The sequence below is a fragment of the Ovis aries genome, chromosome 23 (assembly GCF_016772045.2).
Source record: "Ovis aries strain OAR_USU_Benz2616 breed Rambouillet chromosome 23, ARS-UI_Ramb_v3.0, whole genome shotgun sequence".
Classification (NCBI taxonomy): Eukaryota; Metazoa; Chordata; class Mammalia; order Artiodactyla; family Bovidae; genus Ovis; species Ovis aries.
In genome coordinates, this window is record NC_056076.1 from 45708388 (window position 1) to 45732445 (window position 24058).

At 45.1% G+C, this 24058-nt stretch overlaps 1 protein-coding gene and 1 long non-coding RNA gene across 4 annotated transcripts in view; one reads left to right on the plus strand and one right to left on the minus strand.

Moving 5' to 3' along the window:
- SLC14A2 (solute carrier family 14 member 2) overlaps positions 1-24058 on the plus strand; it is a 495406-nt gene that overhangs the window by 409623 nt on the left and 61725 nt on the right. For all 3 annotated transcript variants that reach the window (XM_042239672.2, XM_027961051.3, XM_027961053.3), the window contains one exon: positions 19045-19235. In XM_042239672.2, the coding sequence (XP_042095606.1) occupies positions 19056-19235 (180 nt within the window). In that variant the 5' untranslated portion in view covers positions 19045-19055. The remainder of the gene's footprint in view (positions 1-19044; positions 19236-24058) is intronic.
- Positions 5671-12034, minus strand: LOC105604496 (uncharacterized). The gene is made up of 2 exons (XR_001024041.4): positions 11821-12034; positions 5671-5944 (listed from the first exon to the last, which is right to left on the minus strand). It is a non-coding gene; the product is annotated as an uncharacterized LOC105604496 (long non-coding RNA).

Here is a 24058-nt window from a genome sequence, read left to right on the forward strand (position 1 = left end):
CTCAGACGACAAAGCGTCTACAATACAGGAGACCTGGGTTCGATCCTTGGGTTGGGAAGATTCCCTGGAGAAGGAAATGGCAACCCACTCCAGTACTCTTGCCTAGAAAATCCCACAGATGGAGGAGCCTGGTGCAGGTTACTGTCCATGCGGTCACAAAGAGTCAAACACGGCTGAGCGACTTCACTTTCTTTCCTGAGGGGTATTAGAGGCTATTATTTGCCCTAGAGAGGGACAGTATGAGGGCATTAGACACTCTGATAAAAGAAGGAGGGTAGAAAAAGAAGTTTGAGGCAGGCTGAGGAGTGCAGATCATGGACACTGAACACTCATTTTAGCAGTAGACATGGCTTCTCCACGGTCTGGCTCTGGACACCCTAAGGACAGAGTTAGTGTGAGGTCTCTGCTGTAACATAGAACACATCTACCCTCAGATTCATTTCTGCTGCCACCAGCCTCCCCAAAGACTTAAAACATGGAATTCTAATGGGGCACATAGATTTCTGTTCCCTGGAGAAACTCAGGTCCTTACAGAGATCAGAAGACATTAAAAAAAAAAAAAAATCACTCAGGGTCTTTCAAAGAGTTCTCCTCTTGATTTTTTGTTTCTTGAGGCCAAACAGCCTGTACTTCCTCCTTGAAAAAGGCAGACTCTGAGTGCTTTCTCCAGAGCAAAAATCGGTTGACACTCCCCGCTGATGGATTCAAACATTTTGACTGAACTCATTCAAATTCCCGTCAGTTGAGTCAATTGATGTCATATCAAATAACTGTCAGCACAACCAGCCAAGTCGATTAGACACCTGGTCTTTTTAGTTAGCTGAACTTGTTATGTCTAAAAACAAAAACAAAAAAAAATCAAGATAAAAATAGCTGATCGATTTAGTTAGCAAATGGCTAATAAATTCTATCAAAAGCAGACATTTTTGTCAAACTACTTTGATTTTTTTCACTACTAATCTACTACATCTACTGAAATCCATCAGTTGTGTGTGTTGCGGGAGGGGATGCAGTATTGAATAGATATGTCAGCTTGCTGAACAAGCAGGCAAGTGAACATCAGAAATGAAATCTTCTGAAAGATGCCATCAGAATGGCCACAATATCATGCTCAATCATCCACAATAACGATGAGAAATGGGATCCTGCAAGAGATTCGACAGATAACCCCTAATCACACAACAATTTTGTGTTGAAGACCATTTATCCATTTTCCCTAGAAATTCCCCTTCCTGTCTCTCATTTGTCCATAACTGATAAGAAAATGGGGTGATTGCCTAGAGTCTGAATGTGCCTGGATTGCCCATCAACAAACAAGCCAATGGCAAGTGCACCAAAAACTGGAAGTTAGAATTTACTGGGCCTCCTTGAATGTTCTATCACACTGAATTAATTCTGAAAGATGTGATTCCTACCCAAGTCTGGAGGATTATGAAAAACTCAGTGTTGGAAATAGTCCATTTTTGACCTGAAAAAGGGAAAAGTAAAAGTGTTAGTCGCTCAGTCGTGTCCAAGTTTTGGTGATCCCATGGACTGTAGCCCACCTGCCTTGCCTATCCATGGAATTCTCCAGGCAAGAATACTAAAGGGTTAAAATCAGGTTCTTGCTTGGTTACAAACAAAACCTTTAACGCTGGCCTTTGGCACTCTGCTTCTCTGCCTTTACTCCCCTCCCTCCCTAGCAGCTCCCCACCTCCTCCTAGATCCCCTCCCAGGATCCTGGAGCCCTAATACTGTCTGAGAGCTCTCCCCAGAGGGGGAACCATTTACTAGGCCAAGTCACATTGAGGGATGTTTGACTCACTGTGCTCTTTCTAGAGCTGCCTGTTTTCCAACAGAAGGTACCCGAAGAGGTCTATGTTTAGCTCAGAAGAGTAAATCACTAACGACATACAGTGGTCCCTCCATACTAGCAGGGGATTGGTTTTTGGACCCCAGTGGATACCAAAATCTGCAGATGCTCAAGTCCTTTATGTAAAATGGCATAGTGCAGTCTGCTCTCTGTATCTGGGGATGCAGATGCCATGGTATGGAGAGCCAACTGTAATTTCAGAGTCCAGGTGTCAACAGACATGGTTTTAACAAAACCAGGTATTGTGGAGAGACATCTTGCTTAGAGAATCAGAGCATATTCACTCTCAGGGATATTCATACAGAATTAAATGACCCACTTTGGTTTGATTCAAATTTTCCACTAGTCAGATTTTTCTCCTGGTCATAGACATAGCTGCAATGGGAATAAGCTGATTATTTATTGCTGGTCACATACCACCTACAATTCACTTTTCCAATTTTCCTGTGCTGCCTATACAGTGCCACTTTGTCAGTCCCTGCAGTTTATTGACTGTATTCTGATGGCTGGGGTAAACAAATTACTTCAACAATGGCTGTGGTTCAAAAAGGGCATTGCTTGCTGGGTTCTAAATGATGGACAGGTGTGAGATCCAATTGGTCCTAATGTCAGGAAGCAATTCACCATCACAGGGGGCAGGGTACGGTAACCCATCCTATTAGGGACATAATTTTGAATGGTACATAATATCTACCTTTTTTTAAAATTTGAGTATCAGACAATATCCAGATCAAATGATTTTGCAAATAAAATATTCCAAATTTTCAAGTCTACTCTTTTAGCACACACTGAGAATATACTGCACAGAAACAACTCCACTTTATAAATGCAGTAAAATCACCAATAACCAAGAAGTTCACATTATTTCATTAAGCCAGGGTTCATTTATTGGATCTAGGGCAGATTCTTAGAGCATCTAGACCTAAGTCTATGTGTAACTCAGTGGTCTCTGAATTTCTTTACTACCCAATTATACCAGAAAATATTTTTGAGCAGGCACCCCAATATGGTTATTTAATTATAATTTATATTCATTCACGTATAGCAGCCAATATGTCAAGGCACCATACATACTTAGGTGAGGGTCATTTTTAATGACAGTGAATGTAAATCCTTTATAAAGTCAACTTCATTATTTTGACCCTTTTTTGGCCTAATTCTCATCTTGGCTAATTAGGTTGACATTGCCTTTACTTCCTAATGTGGCTGATAATGAGTTTATAATCAGAACTGAGGAAACAATAGTCCCATCCCTTTCTTGGAATTTATGTGGGCTTATCTAATTCAATCTTTCTTTATAAACTGAAGTCTCTGTGCAGGTGTCATTAATTAACTGTCCATTTTGTGTAAATCCTAGAAAAAACACATAGAACTTCTAGTATTTTCTAGCCACATCCCAGTGGACTGTCTTATGTACCGCTCAGTATGAATACCCCCATTTAGGAACCACTGACTCTAGTTCACCTTAAAACACAGCCTTTTCTGAAGAGAAGGGTAAAGAGGGTCACTGAGACCAAACCAGACTGAAGGTCCTGCCCAGGAGTTTTGGCAACCTGGGGGCACTGGGAAGCACTGAAGAGTCAAAAGTGGATATGACCCTATTTGCATTCTTACAAGATTATGCTGGATGCATCTAGGAGAATGGATCGTGGAGCATGCACAGATATCAGGAGGTGTAACAGGAGAAGTGATAAGGTTGCAGGCTTTTAAATGGAGCGAAGTGGGCAAATTCACAAGATAGTAAAGATTTGGTTATTAATTAAACCCGCCCAAGGTTAAACAACCAGTAGGCAGCAGAGCTAAATTTAGATCCCAGGTCTCCTCGCTCCCAGTACAGTGATTTTTCTTCTGATTTGCCATGTCAGAGAACACCTGGTCCCTCTGTTTTATCCTCCCTGGGGGAAGCTGGTGATCGGGAGCTGAGCCCGGACAGCAGCCTGCAGTTTCCAGGGGGGTGATGAAGGAAGGCAGCAGGAAAGGAAAAGCATTACCTTCTCCAGATGTATTTGTCTTTACAGGATCCATGAGGGGGCTCCATGAGAGTCTGTGTTCTGGGAATTAAATCCCATATTGAAACAACACACTTTCCAGTGACAGCAAACAGAAACTCCAAGAAACTGTTCATTCAAACCTGCTGCTGTAGCTGCTAAGTCGCTTCAGTCGTGTCCGACTCTGCGCAACCCCATGGACAGCAGCCCTCCAGGCTCCTCCGTCCACAGGCTTCTCCAGGCAAGAATACTGGAGCGGGTTGCCATTTCCTTCTCCCATTCAAACCTAGGCCTTACTGAAAAACATAACCCACCCTGCTGAAGGGTGGAAAGTGATAGGTACAAGCTTGGGAGAAGGAGAAATGGGCTCTTTTACTCACTTCCACCTGGGTGCCCTCATCTCTCCTCTGGCCTGTCTGAAATCCTTATTTCTTTATGCTAAAAAAGTTACATCTTCCAAAAATTCCTTTCTTATTTCCCTTTCCCTTCTATCCCCTGCTCGAACTCTGAACACTGAGTTTTTTCTTATAGCATTTATCAGTCAAGGTTCACTACATGAAACAGAAAACCCTACAGTCATTGTAAGCAAAAAGGGATTTAACATACGTATTTATTTAGGGCATACAAAATTTGAGGCAGAGTTGTAAGAGGGAGCTCTCTAGGTTAGGCCAGAAATTACTCCTGGACACTACAAAACTGATTTACCTCTGAGACCACCACTGAAACTTGAATTCAAAAACCCACAACTGTATTCCAAAAATCAGGATGCCAGAATCACAGTCACTACACCTACTACTTCTCAAACCCCCAAAGCTGGCAGCTGAACTCCCTGCGTGGCAGAAAACATCATATGTTCATGACCTGACTTTCATCAGAAAACAGTTAAAGACTGCTACACTCTTACCTTCTAAATTTTTCCTAAATACTTCTAATTGAAAAAAAAAAAAAAAAAAAACTGGTTTTCTTCTAAAGCCTAGCTGCAAGGGAAGCTGACAATTTTTATTTTAACTTTTCAGACTATTGGGTAAAGTAAGGTACCCTAGAAAGAAGACTGGGAAAGCCAAGCTACAGTTTCCACCCCACCATGGGAGTCTTCCAAATAATGCAACCTACATCATTTTTGCATGTCTAACCATCCCTTAGTTCCCAGAGAACAGAAATCATATATTTCATGTTCTTCATGGGTACAACCTAACAAATGAGAGGCTCTTGTTAAGGAAAGCCAAATAATCAAATGATGGAGCACTTTAACTGTGTCAGTACTTTCTCACTTTGCTTTCTGATTCTACTCCTGGACTTAAGTGTTGTCTCTGCCTCCTTGAAGGTAATACTGGTTAGTACTTCTCAGGTATGTCCCTACAGAATGAGCCACAGGCCTGGATACATACATTACTCAATTAGTGGGTTGATTGTATTTCACAGCTGATTCCCAGTCAATATTTTTTCCCAGAAAAATTTCTGCCCCATGAGGTTCAACTGATAGGAAACAAATTTCCTGCAAAAGTGTGAGGCAAACGGATGTTTTTTTATAGGTCCTGTCATTACATTTTTGCAGCAGACTACCTCCGAGCTGGCAAGCAAGTACCCTCTGCACAATTCTACAGGGTTGCTATAGGGTTAAATAAGATAACATAGGGTAACAATACCTACCACGTTGTAGGTATTCAATAGATATTGGTTCCTTCCTTCTCCCCAAGAACCTTTTTCTCTATTAAAAAATATGCCTTTCTATATTCCTGCTAACTGGCTAATCAGATCCTTGAAGAGGTATAAATGGCTGGTGTATTCATTATCTAATGATGTGGAACAAATTCCCCAAAATTTAGCAGCTTAAAAGAACAATAAACATTTATTATTCTCAGAATGTCTTATCCAGGAATCCAGGAGCAGCACAACTGTGTCACTCTGACTTAAGGTCTCTAATAAGACAGCAGTCAGGATGTCAGCAAGGCTCATCTGAAGGCTTGGCCGGGGCTGGAGGACCCACTCCCAAGGTGACTTAGCTGGTGAGCTGATGCTGGTTGTTGGCAAGAGATCTCAGTTCCTCTCCATGAGAAATTCCTAAAGTTGCTTGAGTGTCCTCATGACGTGGCAGCAGTTTCCCCTAGAGCAAGTGAGACAGAAGTGCAAGGCTGTCTTTTATAACACAGCCTCAGAGGTCATAGACCCTCATTTCTACCATGTCCCGCTGTTTATGCAGATAAGCTCCGAGATACAAGTAAGTGAAGAGCGTTGAGCCCCACTTTGGAGGCTGAGCTGCCACATTTGATAAGAGTCTAATCTATTAGCTCTTTTTTCTCTGGATAGATAAATAAAGATAGATGATGAGTTTGAATTACAATTAAAGAATAAAATGAAATGGTATAAACCTTAAGAAGGCAAAAAGAATAATGGTAATAAAATTAGTAAACACTGATAAAAGTATAAGAAAACCAATTTCCTCATTTTTCTTAGAGAAGATGTAATCAATATTACCTAAGTATGAAATCTGGAATTTTTTTTAACAATACTGAATTCATGAATTTTTTCCAAGTAATTTTTCTGTTTTTTTAGCCTTAAAGATTATAAAAAGCAAAAATATTTCCCATGATAAATAAACATTTACCTGAAGTTTAGCAATTTCTTTAATCCATTTTTCTTTTGTTGATGTCACAAAAAATTAAATATAATACTTTTAACTTTAAAAAATAACTTGTGAGGCATGATCCTATTTCTAGAAAATTATTCTTGTCTGTCCATTTCTCTGGCTACTTGTGAATATAAGAGTTGTTTGGAAGGATAGTCCCCCTGTGTTTATGATGACCTTTTCTGCATCTGCACAATGGAATAAGTATTTGCTCTCTTCCTGTACTCATCAATAGTTGAAGTTTTCACAATGAGTATATATGATTTTGTGAACATGATAAAGAGGGGCATAAATTAAAAGAATATGATTATTGGATGGGCTATATTGTCAACTCATTTTTACTGGGTATTCACAAAAATGTGCATATCTTAAAACTTCAGAATCCCTTGAAGATGTTATAGATGGGTCATCAGTTTTTAGAGGCATTTTCCTAACTCTCAGCCTCGTGAGATGTAATACTGCCAAAGACAGCGGTGGTTTCAGATCCCCAGTGAGCCATTTATCTTCTCCCAAATCAGTGATCCTCATGTGCACCGCTAATCAAAGCTAGACCCCTTGTAGAGGCAAACCACTGATCAAGGGGGTCTGTGGAAGCCGAGAATCCTGAGTAAATCCCACTTCTTAATTCACAATTGGTTGCATGAGCTTTGTGCATGAAGGAATTAGGAACGTTATCAAAAAATGAACACAATCATCATGTAGAGAAAAGCCCTACGAGAAAAGAGAAGTGCCTAGAAAACCTGAAAAAGGAAAGAAAACAGGCTATGAGATCCCGTCACACCCAATTCAAAGGTCTCTTAAAAGTTGATGTTAGGGAAACAATGATATTAAAAATTTCTACTAACAGACAAGTTTCTGGCTTCCATGACTTTTTTCACCCTTGGTCTATGATGGTTTCTCACTGAGCATTTGACTGGGACAACCACTTGTCATATAGGCTTGTCCTGAATATTGAAGGACTTTTAGCCTTCCCAGTTTTTCTCCAAAACATTCTAGTGATGCCCCTCATCACTGAGACCACCTCCAAAACCTACCCTACCCTCGTGGCAACCAGACAGTCCCATCCCTGGGCCTTTACAGGTTATCTTCTGGCTTCCATTAAGTCAAGAAGGGCTCTTTCTCACTCACTGTTGAATCTCCAGTGACTGGCCCACAGTAGGTGCTCAACAGACGCTTTCAAATGAAACAGCAATATTCAATATAAGACTTGCTACAGAGAAACTTTGAAAGATTAACATATCTAAATATTTACACTATCAATCCACTCTTAAAATCCCTGGTGGTTGGAGTCTTTAGAATTTGTGGACAACCCCAGAACATGCGGGTGAAGGGAGGTAGGAACTGACGGTGGTTGACACCCACCAAGTGCTGGGCAGTGCACTAGGCCCTCTGCACGTGGCCTTGCAAGGCAGTCACCAACATCCTGCTTCACAGTGAGGGCGGACCGGGTCCGACGTGGCACCACGGTGAGCGGCAGAGCTGGAGTCTGGCTGAGCTCCAGATTCCGTGCACTTTTTGTTCCGTCCCAGTGGAACTTGCTCATAACCCTCACCCCTCCTCTCAGATACTCAAGAGAAAACACATCTTCGGAGATTTCACAACAAGCTCAGTTTACTTTCCAGTGATGTCCAGACAAATTCCATCCCTTCAGATTTTTTGGCCGTTTAAATATAGCCAACTTAGCTCTCCCATTACCTCAGTCAAGCCTCATGGGGTCAGAGGACAAGCATCTTGGCAAATGTGTTCAGCCACTTCCAAATGTACACATTCCTTGTCACTCAACTGAGGCAACCCCAAGTGACTTCTTCGGGCATCTGAAGAAAGCTCGTTTTGTCAGTCTTATTAGTCATAAGGGGGGAGCAAGGGCAGAATGAAGCTGGAATTGTTAAGCTCTGGTTTTCCTTCTTAGATAGCTGGCCCAGGGTCCATTTCTGAGTTCAGATGATATGCCAGGAGCCACGCATAGGCCAGTGAAGAGAAGTGCTCAATTCTCTCGTCCATCCTTCACTCAACTCATGCAAGTGGGAGGAGGGAGGAAGCCAGGCCAGGGGTGTGACAGTGTGAAGGTCGTTGCCCCTTCAGAGCAGAGACAACTGGCTCCAGGGCGTCGATTGGCCTCGCCCCGTCAGTCTGCCTGCCTCCTCAGCCTTTCCTTTACGACCAGTGTGTCAGTGTCTCTTGCGCTGTGACTTCGCTTTCTCATCCGTCCTCGCCTCAGTCACACTTTTTCTCCCTCGTCGTCTTCTTCCTTGTGTCTGGAATTCTCCAGTCCTCCACTTTTGCCTTCCCCTCTGCCTATCCCAACAGTATTTCTCTTCTCACTCTCTCCACGAAAGGTCCCTTTCCATATCAGGTGGGAATCTCTCTGTCCTCTCCTCTCTGAGAGTCCCACTAATCGCCTGATCCACCAGGGGTCTTCCCTGGTGCCTCCTGCGGCCTTCAGCCCCCATTGAAGCTTCTGGCAAGGCTCCATGAGGACACCACCACCAAAGCCCCCTAACTTCCACTAACCCCGGTGTGGGGCCACACTTCTGTTCTCTTTAGGGCTGGTCAAATCAACAGCCCTTCTGTGTCTCCCCTCTTTATGGCTCTCATATAGATTTACAAGGCAAGGTGAGCATTGGATTTCAATATTCCAACAACTGAATGAGCCTCTGTTTCCATAGGCAGTACATATTTATTTCTGAAATCGTGCCACCCCATAACTCGCTTCCTCGGGAGTAGGCTGTTGCTATGACCTGTGCAGGTTGCATTTGGGAAGCAGGGACTTAGCTTCTCAGGTCAAGACACACACACTGGAAAAGACGGATGTTTGACATGTCCTTTCATCGGGAAACAGAAGACATAGATTACGTTTACCTCTAAATAACCTCTGTTTTGATCTGGTTTTGCTGTTCCTATATCTATCTGGTTTTGCTTGTTTGCTGAATGCTTAGACCCCTAAACAGAGGTTCTGAAATGAATGAAGATCTTTTCTAGGCCCTCTGCCACCATGCCCAGGTGAGACCCCTTCACTTGTGCCCTTCAGACCTGAAAGAGCAGACCTGGGGCTCTTGCTCAAATGCAGATTCTGCTTCTGCAGGTGGGGCTGAGCTCCTGTATTTAGAACTGGAGCTGATGTTCATCACTCACTTTGACCAGACAGCAAAGACAGACACAGAGAACTAGGTCAGTGCATCTCCATCTGCGCTACAAGTCAGTAACCCTGGGGAGTTTTGAAGCATCTCACGCTGCACCTCCAGACCACTCAGGTCAGAATCTCTGGAGAAGGAGCCCAGGCAGCAGCATTTTTAAAGCTCCCTAGAGGAAGATGATGACCATGTGCTGTCAAGGTTGAGGATCTTGGCTCTCAGGGTTTAAAGGAAGGAGAATTCACATCTGGCTGAAAGGAAAGGGGAGGTGCTTTGAAAACAACTCTTCCCTACTTAGTTCCCACCAAACCAGCTGAAAACAGTGGCTTGGGTTCATCATGTGCAGAAAATGGCTTATGTGAAGCTAATTGTGAAGACTGGGAGACTGAGGGAAAGCCGACTCCTAAGCACATTACTGAGAAGCACAGTCTGAAGTCACAGAGGATGGACAGGCAGGAGGCTGCCCTGGGAGAATCCAGCCCAGCTGATCCTTCAGCTGATGCTTAAGAATGAACCATTAACTGACTCCTCGCCCCCTCTTATCAGCACCCCTCACCTGATTCTAAACACCTCCACTCTGTCCACAGAGGCCTTCAATATTCACCCGACTCTGTTTTACCTGAGTTACGAGGCTCCAGGGACAGCACCTGATGGGATCTGTCCTAGTTTCTGCAACCTCCCAGGGACAGCCTGACTCCCCACTCTAATCAGCGTTGCTTTAGAAAACAAACATCTGTGCAGGAAAGAAAATTATCAAGGTTTTGTTGAAAAGAAAGGGGGTAGCTCAGAGGCCTTACGGACATGCCAAATGAAGCCCTTTGGAGAGCTCAAGTACAGAACTCTCTCCCTGCCACAGGGCTGGACTACATGCCACCCTGGTTACACAGAGTGCCAGCTCACACGGTGGTCCAGCCTGAAAGGAAGCGTGTGTTTGTACACACTGCATTCAAAAACCTAAACCATGTACAGCCAGGCCCTTGGTCTCTGCCTGGGGGCAAAGGGCCATCCTTAGAGAAGAGTCCAGGGGTTGTCAGTCCAGGGCTGTCAGCAGGGTTGACAGTGATGCAGGAAGAACCCAGGTCCGGGCATTAGGCGGCAGGGTCAGCCCCAGCTCCCGTGTCCACCCCATGTGACTTCAAGCAGCGACCATCACTGCTCTGGACCTGTAGTGAGAGGAGTACACTGCTCTACCACTCTCCCCACGCTGTGGGATCATTTGAGGAAACAAATGCAGTGATCGTCAGGAAGGTGCTCTGTCAAGTATGAAATGCTGTGTGCATGAAGGTTTACAGCAGTGCAGAAGTGGCAGGGTTCATAGTGTGAATGCTATGTGTGTGTGTGAGAGAGAGAGAGAGACGTGTGTAATTCTTGTGCTATGAAACAGATCCCAACCACCGCACAGGTCAGAGTGCCTCCGGATGGTCAGGAGGGCACCATGGTGATGACCCGGCCAAGCTCAGGACAGGATCAGGGCAGATAATGGAGAATTACACACATGCCATAGAATCGAGCCTGAGGAGGCCGTGGGGCCAGTGGAGACCTCCCCCAGGACAGGAGCGTGTGCTCAGGTCCAGCCCTGAGGCTTAGCTGTGGGGAGTAAGGACAGGTGCCACCCTCAGTGCTGCTTAGCGTTTCCCCAAAGAAGCCCCAAGTGATGGGGGCACACGATACCTCCTCCCAGGCAAACACACCTAAAGCAGCCTTTAGGTTGCTACAGACTTAGAAATGGTTTGTTTTTTTTTTTTTTAAGTAAAAATTTTGCACTGTACTTTTTTATATGCCATGCTTGCTTAAATATACAGCTATTTCCTACCCAGACATCCAGAGCAGCGTGCTGTCCTGTACTCTGGGCCCCCGTCACTCCCAGGCCCAGAGTATCATGTCCAGAGGTAATGAGACACCCAGACCTGGAGCGACTTGGAATCTTTTTGAGCTGTGGCGTGACCTACCTAGTGTTTTAAGATCCTTTGTCCATCACCAGTGGGGAGCTGGCCTGGCCCAGAGGGAGAGAATAGACTGACGTAGACAGAGGCCTCGAAGGAAACAACGCTGGCCTGGTAATCACTGCTGTTGGCACGGTGAGGCAGGAGTTCCGTACCTGGCTCATGGAAGGGCCATCCCACTTGAAAAGTGTCAGCTGAGAAGGGTGTGGTGAGCCCCTCTGAATGTCCTTCCAAACACAAGCTAATACCTAAGGAAGAGATCAAAAGTCTGGTCTCTTACCTCTGCCCCACGTAGAGTCTTGAGACTTCCAGCAGAGGGCCCTGGTTAAATCCCCAGTTGCAGGCTCCAGGCTTGGCCCTGAGGAAGAGCCTAGAAAGATGCAGCCCCCCAGCATGCTGGCCAACAGCCATCTAACCCCAGACAGTCTGCAGAGGGCCCAGAGAAGCTGTGTCTCCTGACTCCCGTCCACCCTGCCTGACCCTCTGGCCCCAGTGAGTCAGGCTCCTCTGAGCCCACATCAGACTCACTGGGCTGGAGCTGCCAAGAAAAGCTCTGGGCCGTCCCTAACAAGAGGGAGGGCTCAGCCAACCTCTTACACAATCGGCCCTGAGAGCAGCACCTCTCACCTTGGCCCCACAGCTGGCCAGGCCCCTTCCTCCCTTCCCCAGTTTATCTGTCTAGAGACCAGGGCTCTTCTGGCCTTATCCCCTCCCTGGTCTCCCTGGGGATGGTCCACCAGCCCATGGGCCTATTCTGTCCCCATTCCCATGTCCACTGAGCCCCGCACAGCTGATTTCTTCCTTTCAGCAGCTATCCACTGGCTCAGGGATCACCCCGGAGCCCCCGGCCCAGGAACCAGCCTGACTCAGCAAGGATAAGTGACATCCCTGCCTTTGGTGCCTCTGTCACTGTATCAGGACAGCAGAGAGTCTGGGGCCTTGACTGGTAAAAAAAAATGGAAGGAAGCTCCAGAGGTCCATCCCAGAGAAAGGAAGGCTTGGAATCAACATCTGAAGTGCACTCATGTGAGACAGGAAGGGCATGTGTCCATGCCCACAGGATGGACAAAACTGGAACCCGCAATGGGTAAAACCCAGGGGCTCGATGTCAGTTCCATGGGTCCAAGGGTTCTGGTAATCAGAGGTATTCACAGTCAGAACAGCCCACCTCACAGGGCCAGGGGACCCCTGCCAAGAGTCAGAGGCACTCAACTCCTTCATTGTTTGAGAGAAGCATCAGTTCAGTTCAGTTCAGTCACTCAGTCGTGTGCGACTCTTTGCGACCCCATGAACCACAGCACGCCAGGCTTCCCTGAGTCCACCCAAACCTATGTCCATCGAGTCAGTGATGCCATCCAACCATCTCATCCTCTGTCGTCCCCTTCTCCTCCTGCCCTCAATCTTTCCCAGCATCAGGGTCTTTTCAAATGAGTCAGCTCTTTGCATCAGGTGGCCAAAGTATTGGAGTTTCAGCTTCAACATCAGTCCCACCAAAGAACACCCAGGACTGATCTCCTTTAGGATGGACTGGTTGGATCTCCTTGCAGTCCAAGGGACTCTCAAGAGTCTTCTCCAACACCACAGTTCAAAAGCATCAATTCTTCGGCACTCAGCTTTCTTCATAGTACATCCATATATGATAGCCTTGACTAGACAGCCCTTAGTCGGCAAAGTAATGTCTCTGCTTTTCAATATGCTGTCTAGGTTGGTCATAACTTTCCTTCCAAGGAGTAAGCATCTTTTAAATTCATGGCTGCAATCACCATCTGCAGTGATTTTAGAGCCCAGAAAAATAAAGTTAGCCACTGTTTCCACTGTTCCCCCATCTATTTGCCATGAAGTGATGGGACTGGATACCTTGATCTTAGTTTTCTGAATGTTGAGTTTTAAGCCAGCTTTTTCACTCTCCTCTTTCACTTCCATCAAGAGGCTCTTTAGTTCCTCTTCACTTTCTGCCATAAGGGTGGTGTCATCTGCATATCTGAGATTATTGATATTTCTCCCGGCAATCTTGATTCCAGCTTGTGTTCCCTCCAGCCCAGCGTTTCTCATGACGTACTCTGCATATAAGTTAAATAAGCATAGGATATGCCTTTTGTTCCTAAGGTTCTAGAAATTATGGAAACTCTCCTTTTCCATAATTATATCAATTGCAAAGTCTTAGGAAAAATTAATCAAGTCAATAAATAAAACCTACTAATCACTTTTCCTTCTCCAGAACTCTGCAACCTCAGTAACTCAGTTGGGTGAAAGATGATGTAAGACCATTTGACGTTCATTCCCCACGACAAGGTCACCAGCAGATTTAAACCCCATAGGTCTCAGGGAGGGGGCTCTTCGACTGTGCACTGATTCACACCAAAAACTCAAGAAGCCCCCGCAGCCACAGGCTCTTCTCCTAACTGCAGGAATGCGCCAGGGAGGGTGCAGCCTCTTCCCGCTGGGCAGGGATGTGTTCTTGCATTGCTACCAGAAACTGTCTTTTAGAGAAAAGAGCCAGAAGAATTTCAAACTCAGTACAAGAGAGTGGGCGCCATGTTTTCTATGTTGGGAAGGGAACTTGGGTCCAAATATATGGACTGAGGACTCTTCACAGTCTAGCTTCTAACACCCAGCTTCGCCCTTCCTAGCAGGCTGCCCCCTGCTCCAGCAGGGCTCACAACTGGGATTTCCTGGCACAAACCAGGCGTGTATTTTTTTCAGGCATTTCCTTGGCTGGAATGTTCACCTCCCTCTTGCTGGTTCAACCAAGTCCTGACATGAAAGCCTGAGCCGGTCTCTGCCAGCTGTGGGAGGCTGGGCACTGCCCTGCACTCCAACAGTGGCCCCTCTGCCCACACCGCCCCCAGCCCCACCACTTTGCCCCACACGGACAGTCTGCTCCATTTCTCCCTGTCTCTGGAGCTCGGTGCTCTCTCTGGGAAGCCCAAGGCACACAGTAGGTATTCAACAGGGAGCATCTTCACAGAGGAGTGACGGCCCAGTCTGCCAGGGGAGCCCCCTTGCGGGAACACTTGGAGAGTCCGGCTTTGGGGAGAAATAGGAGGCCAATGCAAACAGCCCTTTGTGTCCACATTTCTGAGGGAGAGGAGGAGGTTCAGGCAGCCAAGGAGAGCGTTCTCACGCCAAGCAGATAATTATGTGTTCTTGGAAGCAGGTTTAATGGACTGGCTCAGAGCGGAGCTGGGAATGGGCTCTGAGGCCTGCCGCCTTCAGACGGGACGTGGCTCGGGCAGCCATTTCCCCGTCCAGTTTTAACAAGTGGCCGACGCCTTATGGAAACTTTTGAAAGGCGCTCTGTTTCAGAGCAGCCAGCTTGCACTTCATCGGGTTGCTTTAGCCATCTTTCCCTTCAGCTTGGGAGCACAGGAAGAGAGGAAACTGAAAAATCACTGAGTGCCTACTATGTGCCAAGAACCAAGTCAGCAGTTTCACTGTCCTAGGAGCCCTTTAAAGGGGGAGAAGCAGAGGCCCACAGAGCACCTCATGGCAGAGAAGAAAGTGAAGCTGGGCATCTCAGCTTCCGCAGCCTGTGCTCTTTCCAAACACTGACCTTCTCTTTACAAGACCTTTTTTTTGCTGCATGTCTCGCCCCTACCCCAAAGCCAAAATTCCCCCATTTGAGTAGGATAAACATTCCCATGGCAAAGGAACGCTGTGTTCCCCAGAGGAGATGCAATCACGTTGTTCCTGCTGAGGTTATGTGGGCTTATGAAATAGGACACTGGGCTGAGGGCCTGGCCCCAGGCTGAGGGTGGCCCCCCTTCTCTGCCTCCCCCAGCTGTGCCCTGCAAGGCAGTTGGAGTAACAGAAGGAGCCCAGGGTGGGAAACTGGGTTTAATCTTGACTCTGTAGCAAGCTGCTGGTTTCCCTGGGTCTCTGCAGCCATCCCAAGGCAGCAAGCTTGCTTCAGAAAGTGCAGAGAGCTACATCCATGTGAGAAACAACTCTTGGTCTGCTATTCTGGGCCTTGACTTCTCCATCTGTAAATGGGAATATTAACTGCACTTGAGATACTCAAAAGAAGAGAAGATAGAGCCTTTTTGGAAAGACTCTGGAGAGTACTTCCATTGTGCAATCATTCATTCTTTTTGTGCCCGACTCTTAGCGACCCCATGGACTGCAGCCTACCAGGCTCCTCCGTCCATGGGATTTTCCGGTTAAGAGTACTGGACTGGGTTGCCATTGCCTTCTCCGTCTTTCCATAATTATTAAACATATATTGAGGGTTTATTATGCCTCAGGCTTTTTGCTGAGCAATGCAAATACAGAAATCAACATGGTAACAGGCCCTGTTCTTAAAGGTCTCGTGATTTATACACACATTCTTCATCAAAAAATATATAAATGTTTGACGTCCCACAGCTAGAAAATAATTCCTACTCTGGTCTACTTGAGTTGCATCACTATGACTTTTGTCATCTGTCCCTGATTATAAAATATACATCTTTCTCATATTGTAACATTTATTAAATCAGAGTACATCAGGCAATTTTAATTGGAAGCATTTTCTTCTTTCATGGTAAGACACAAAACAATAACACAATGCTCAGTTGATAATATCTTAGATGCAGTGAAATATGTTTGGGGAAAAAAGTTATTTTCAACTGGATTTTTAATGTAATTCACAGGCACTGAATTTAACACAAGTTCTTCCCAGAGCATTTCTAGTAAATCCAGATATATAATGTCATGAAGATCATGTGTCTAGATATCACCCCTCACTTCTCATCTGGATGACTTGGAAGGATTCATACTATGCTCTGTCACCTCTTGGCCACCAGAGGGAGAGAGTGCATTGAAAAGGGACAGACTCTCCAGCCTGCTGGCTTCCACTCTGCTAAACCTTTCCAGTGTGGCCCCTCCAGGGCCGTCTGAAAGTCACTGAAATTCCACCTGCAGTCAGGAAGGAAAGGCCTCTTCCAGAGCCATGGAAGCACCAGAAAGAAGAGTTGATCATATATGAATGATATTTGCAGACCTGTGCTAAAAGCCAGCCATAGTTTAAATGAGCTATTCCTGGGAATGGAGATAGGCCCTAGACAGGGCAGAGTTCGGCAGTTCTGCCTTGAAGTACAGGTGGCCCCTCAAGTTCTCAAGATCTGAGACCCATAGTGATTTATAAAGTTACCCCACTCTACCAGTTACCTGTAGCCTTCCATCCTTTCTTCCCCCTTTTCTTCCTTCCCTCTTTCTCCTTCACTGAACTATTTATTGGACACCTACTACTTTATTGTTCTGGGCTCCAAAATCACTGCAGATGGTGATTGAAGCCATGAAATTAAAAGACACTTACTCCTTGGAAGGAAAGTTATGACCAACCTAGACAGCATATTAAAAACCAGAGACATTGCTTTGCCAACAAAGTTCCATCTAGTCAAGGCTATGGTTTTTCCAGTGGTCATGTATGGATGTGAGAGTTAGACTATAGCGAAAGCTGAGTGCCGAAGAATTGATGCTTTTGAACTGTGGTGTTGGAGAAGACTCTTGAGAATCCCTTGGACTGCAGGGAGATCCAACCAGTCCATCCTAAAGGAGATCAGTCCTGGGTGTTCACTGGAAGGACTGATGTTGAAGCTGAAACTCCAATACTTTGGCCACCTGATGCAAAGAGCTGACTCATTTGAAAAGACCCTGATGCTGGGAAAGATTGAGGGCAGGAGGAGAAAGGGACGACAGAGGATGAAATGGTTGGGCGGCATCACCGACTAGATGGACAGGGGTTTGAGTGGACTCCGAGTGCTGTGGTTCATGGGGTCGCAGAGCTGGACACGACTGAGCAACTGAACTGAACTGAACTACGTGCCAGGCTCTGTGCTAGGAGCTAGGAGATACAGCAGTATAAGGAAAACTACTGGGTCCCGTGAGAACATGCGACAGCAAACCATCAAAGAAGGCTTGTCCAACAGGTGACAATTAAGACAAAGACTGAGGGAAGAACAGGAGTTATCCAGGTAAAGGACTAGTGAGAAGCCTTCCAGGCAAATGGACCAGCATTTGCAGAGACTCTGAGGTAAACAGTGCTAAATGGAGGCCAGTGTGGGGCCCAGAAATGAGGAGCAGGAGAAGCACAGGACAGGCTAATGCACAGTGGAGTCAGTGATGCAGAGCTTGAGCGTCATGCTAAAGATGTGGCTTTCCATCTGTAGCCCCTGGAGGGATTTAAGCAGGAAACATGAGTGGACTTAAATGTTAATGTGACTAATTAGACTGCTGTGGGGCACAGCTTGGTGGAGAAATCTGAGAAGAAGCGGAAGTAAGCAACTGGCAGTTATCTGGAGAAGTGGCAAGAGATGATGGTAACTAAGTGGTGATATTGGGCATCACAGTGTATTTTAGAGATAGTTTTGGATTGGAGAGTGGGGGAGAAGGGAGTGTGGAGTTTGACTCCTGAGTTGTCTAAAGAAGAAATTTGGAAGGGAGACGGGAATTTTCCTGGGATGGGCCCTTTGGAGAGAGGAAGACAGGACTCAGGAAGGAACATTATGAGTTGTCTCAGTGTATTAAGTCTAAGCTTCTGTGAAGTAAAGAATTAAATCTGTGAATCTAGTTCTCAAAGCTAGGCTGAAAATGTTAGACTTGGGGGCCATAGGTATGCAGATGGGAGATAAAGCCACAGCAGCAGGGACCAATGAGGAAAACTTTCGATCATACTGAGATACAACTCCATGCAGACCCAAAACCACCTCCCAAAGAAACAATAAATTCAAGTAACACATAACTGAGCTGGAGGAGACCAAAAAATGAATGGCAGAAGCAAGACGGAAAGAAGTATAACTACCATTACACAGCCAGACTAAAGTGGAAACTGAGGACATTGTGAAGAGGTTGCTCCAACACCAAGCACTGGCAGAAGCCCTGGCCCAGTGATGAAAGGAAAAGTGTCTCACATGGAGGAATCAGTGCACACAGCCTCCAGTGGGTCACACAAGAGCCACTTACTGCTCTTACTTACTCCTCCCCTGGGGAGGGGAAGGAAATAGAAGCTGGAAAGGGCATTGAGGGCAGAGGGGAGAGAAGGGCACTGCAGGCCAACAGACAGCAATATAGGCTGCATAGCAACTAAGAAAATGAACTTCTCCTGGAGCCCTTCTCAGCTGGAAACCCAGGTCTACATGTACGTATCAAGGGGAAAATTCACGTGCAACTAATCACTGCAATAAAACAGTGGGCGGAGCAGTACCATCGGCAATATGAAAGATAGAGAAAAAATATTTTAGTGACCAGGAAAAAAGAGATATATTCTTACTGAGTGGTCAGGGAGCTCTGCACAGCAGAAATGGACTTTCTTCTGGACTTGAAAGAATGGGTGGATTTTGAACAATACAGGTCATGTTGGTGGAGGAATGGCTCTAGGCCCCTCTGGTAGCACAAGTGACTGGAACAGTAGGTCCCTTGTTTCAGAATAGACCTCAGAATAGACCTCCTGCGGCACCCATCTAGCATCAGCCAAGTTCCTGGGGCTCCATCCTGACTCACTGTTCTTTCCCTTTCCTTTTACCAGCTGCATGACCGATGAGCAGCCAAAGCCTGAAAGAGATGTCTGATGTTCACACTCACAGCAGCCCTCTCCTGGCAGAGCCTCTGTCCAGCAGATACAAACTCTACGAATTGGAGTTTCCCAGCCCAAGCTGTTCCCCAAACTCCCAGGATGCACACCCAGCCCTGCCTCTTCTAGAAATGCCTGAAGAAAAGGTGAGGAATGTCCCTCCCAGGATGTTTCCCAAGTCGGGGTGGGAGGAAGGGTGGAGCATGTGTGATCTAATGCCTATAACTGTCACACTGGGGGAGATTCTGCCCACCCCCCAATACAGCTCACATCCACAATCAATCCCTCCTGACCTTAGATGGAAAATGTGACTCTGTGTGTGACATGATGTTAAGGACAAGTAGAGAATGCATACTCGATACACACTTACAAGTCTTCCAACCAGTCCCCCAAATCTTTCTCCTTGTATCCGCTCCATGAATTACCCTATTGTCTTCAAAAGGAAGCCCTCTTTCAAAGCAGGCCTTTAGTATTCCTTGGACCCAGCATCATCAAGGCAGCATGACTAGCTACCAACTCAGTGGCCAAGGACCCAAGACTGTTAAGGTTATTAATTAGATGTAATTCAGGTACCATAAAATTCACCTATTTAAAGTATATAATACACTGGTTTTTCACATATTTACAAGGTTGTGCACACATCACTATTATCTAATTCCAGAAAATTTTTATCACCTTGAAAAGAAAGTCCATACTCCTTAACAGTCAGCCCTCCTTTCATCTTCCCCACCTCCGAGCCCCTGGCGAAACGACCAGTCTACTTTCTGGATTTATAGATTTGCCCATTCCATATATTTCATGTAAAGAGAATCATATAATATATGCCTTTTGTGATTGGTTCCTTTCATTTAGCATAACATTTTGGGTTCTTTCAGTAATCATTCCCTTTTATGGCCAATAACATTTCATTGTATTCTCAGTTGTTGTTCAGTCATTAAGTCATGTCCAGCTCTTTGCAACCCCATGGACTGTGGCATGCCAGTTTCCTCTGTCCTTCACTAACTCCAGGAGTTTGCTCAAATTCATGAGCACTGAGTCAATGGTGCTACCTAACCATTTCATCTGCTACCACCCTTTTCACCTTTTGCCTTCAATCTTTCCCAGAATCTGGGTCTTTTCCAAAGAGTCAGTTCTTCACATCAGATGAACTGACTCATCTCAAAGTGCTGGAGCTTCAGCTACAGCATGAGTCTTTGCCATGAATATTCATGGTTGGTTTCCTTTGGGATTGACTGGTTTGATTTCCTTGCAGTCCAAAGGACTCTCAAGAGTCTTCTCAACCACCACATTTCAAAAGCATCAGTTCAGCTCTCAGTCTTCTTTGCGGTCCAGCTCTCACATCCTTACATGACTATAGGAAAAACCATAGCTTTGACTGTACACATCTTGGTCAGCAAAGTGATGTCTCTGCTTTTTAATATGCTGTCTAGGCTTGTCATAGCTTTCCTTCCAAGGAACAAGCATCTTTTAATTTCATGGCTGCAGTCACCATCTGCAGTGATTTTGGAGCCCAGAAAATGAAATCGGTCACTGTTTCTACTTTTTCACCTTCTATTTGCCATGAAGTGATGGGACCAGATGCCATGATCTTAGTTTTCTTAATGTCATTTAAATCCAGCTTTTTCACTCTCTTTTTTCACTCTCATCAACAGGTTCTTTAGTTCTTCTTCATTTTCTGCCGTTAGAGTAGTAGCATCTGCATATCTGAGGTTGTTGATAGTTCTCCTGGCAATCTCAATTCCAGTTTGTGATTCATCCAGCCTAGCATTTTACATGATCTAATCTGCATACAAGTTAAATAATCAGGGTGACAGCATGCAGCCATGTCATACTCCTTTCCCAGTTTTGAGCCAGTCAGTTGTCCATGTCTGATTCTAACTGTTGCTTCCTGTTTCCCAGGAGACAGGTAAGGTGGTCTGGCACTCTGATCACTTTCCACAGTTTGTTGTGATCCACACCGTCAAAGGCTTTTGTGTAGTCAACAAAGCACAAGTAGATGTTTTTCTGGAACTCCCTTGCTTTCTCCATGATCCACCGAATGTTGGCAATTTGATACCGGGTTCCTCTGCCTTTTCTAAATCCAGCTTATACATCTGGAAATTCTCAGTTCACATACTGCTGAAGCCTAGTTTGAAGGATTTTGAGCATAACCGTGCTAGCATGTGAAATGAGCACAATTGTACAGTAGTTTGAGCATTCTTTGGCATTGCCCTTCATTGGGATTGGAATGAAAACTGACCTTTTCCAGTCCTGTAGCCACCACTGAGTTTTCCAAATCTGTGGACTCACTGAGTGCAGGAGTTTCACAGCATTATCTTTTAGCATTTAAAAAGCTCAGATGGAATTCTGTCACCTCCACTAGCCTTGTTCTTAGTAATGCTTCCTAAGGCCCACTTGACTTCATACTCCAGGTTGTCTGGCTCCAGGTGAGTGACCATGCCATTGTGGTTATCCAGGTCATTAAGACCTTTTTTGTGTAGTTCTTCTGTGCATGTCTCTGCCTGTTCTCAGTCTCTGCTGCATCTGTCCTTACCAAATAGGTCCTTACCATTTTTGTCCTTTATAGTGCCCATCCTTCCATGAAATATTTCCTTGATATCTCCAATTTTCTTGAAGAAATCTCTAGTCTTTCCCATTCTGTTGTTTTCCTCTATTTTTTTGCATTGTTCCTTTAAGAAGCCTTCCTTACCTCTCCTTGCTACTCTCTGGAATTCTGCATTCAGTTGGGTGTATCTTTCCCTATCTCCCTTGCCTTTCACTTCTCTTCTTTCCTCAGCTATTTGTAAAGCCTCCTCAGTTAATCACTTTGCCTTCTTTAATTTCTTTTTCTTTGTACGGTTTTGGTCACTGCCTCTTGTACAATGTTATGAATCTCTGTCCATAGTTTTTCAGGCATTCCGTCTACCAAATCTAGTCCCTTGAATCTATTTGTCATCTCCACCGATATAAGTCATATCTGAATGGCCTAGTGGTTTTCCCTACTGCCTTCAATTTAAGCCTGAATTTTGCAATAATGAGCTCATGATCTGAGCCACAGTCAGCCACAGGTCTTGTTTTTGCTGACTCTGTAGAGCTTCCCTGTCTTTGGCTACAAAGGACATAATCAACCTGATTTTTATGTTGACCATCTGATGATTTCCACGTGTAAAGTCGTCTCTTGGATTGTTGGAAAAGTGTATTTGCTATGGCCAGCGTGTTCTCTTGACAAGGCTCTGTTAGCCTTTGCCCTGCTTCATTTTGTACTCTAAGGTCAAACTTGCCTGGTTTTCTGGGTATCTCTTGACTTCCTACTTTTGCATTCCAACCCCTAGTGATGAAAAGGGGTTGATGAATCCTTTTGGTGATGAAAACCTTTTTTTGGTTTAGTTCTAGAGGATATTGTAAGTCTTCATAGAACCAGTCAAATTCAGTTTCTTTGGCATCAGTGTTTGGGGCATAGACTTGGATTACCGTGATGTTGGATGGTTTGCCTTGGAAATGGACTTGAGGTCATTCTTTCATTTTAAGATTGTACCTATTTTGGGCTCTTTTGTTCATGATGAAGGCTACTCCATTTCTTCTAAGGGATTCTTGCCCACAATAGTAGATACAGTGGGCATCTGAACTAAATTCACCCATTCCCATTCTTTAATTCACTGATTCCTAAGATGTCAATGTTCACTCTTGCCATCTTTTGCTTGACCATGTCCAATGTATCTTAATTCATAGACTTAACGTTCTAGGTTTTTACAGCATCAGCCTTCACTGTCACCACCAGACACATCCACAACTAAGTGTTGTTTCTACTTTGGCCCAACCACTTCATTCTTCTGGAGTTATTAGTAATTGCCCTCCACTCCTCCCCAGTAGCATATTGAACACCTTCCAATTTGAGGGGCTCATCTTCTGGTATCATATCTTTTTGCCTTTTCATATTGTTTATGGGGTTCTCAAGGCAAGAGTACCTAGAAGTGATATTTCTGGGTTACATGGTAAGTCTACATTCAACATTTTAAGAAACTGACAAATTGTTTTCCAAAGTGGCTGCATTAGTGAATATTCTCACCAGCAATGTACACATTGTGCCATTCCACCTCCTCAACAAACTGTGTTGTCTTTTTTATTATAGTCTAGGCAAATGTGATGGAGAAGGCAATGTCACCCACTCCAGTACTCTTGCCTGGAAAATCCCATGGACAGAGGAGCCTGGTGGGCTGCAGTCCATGGGGTCGCGAAGAGTCGGACATGACTGAGCGACTTCACTTTCACTTTTCACTTTTCACTTTTCCTGCATTGGAGAAGGAAATGGCAACCCACTCCAGTGATCTTGCCTAGAGAATCCCAGGAATGGCAGAGCCTGATGGGCTGCTGTCTATGGGGTCACACAGAGTTGGACATGACTGAAGCAATTTAGCAGCAGCAGCAAGTAAATGTGAAGGGACAGCTCACTGTGATTTAAATTAGCATTTCCCGAATGGCAAATGGGGCTTCCCTGGTGGCTCAGTTGGTAAAGAATCTGCCTGCAATGTAGGAGACTGCTTGCAATGGAGGAGACATGAGTTCAATCACTGGGTCGAGAAGATCCCCTGGAGAAGAAAATGGCAACCCACTCCAGTATTCTTGCCTGGGAAATCCCATAGAGAAGCCTGGTGGGCCTCTGTCCATGGGGTCACCAAGAGTAGGACTTAGCGACTAAACCACCACCAATGGCAGATGATTCTGGGACATCTTTTCATGTACTTACTGGCCACTTGTATATCTCCTTTGGAAAAATGTTTTTTCAAGTACTTTGCTCATTTTTAAATTATGTTACTTGTCCTTTTATGGTGGAGTTGTAGTCATTCTTCTTATATTCTATATATTAGACCCTTTCCAGATATATAATTTACAAATTATTTCTCCCACGGTGTAGGTTGTCCTTTCACTTTCTTGATAATGTCCTTAGAAACACAGAGTTTTAAATTCTGATTAAGTCCAATTTATCTATTTT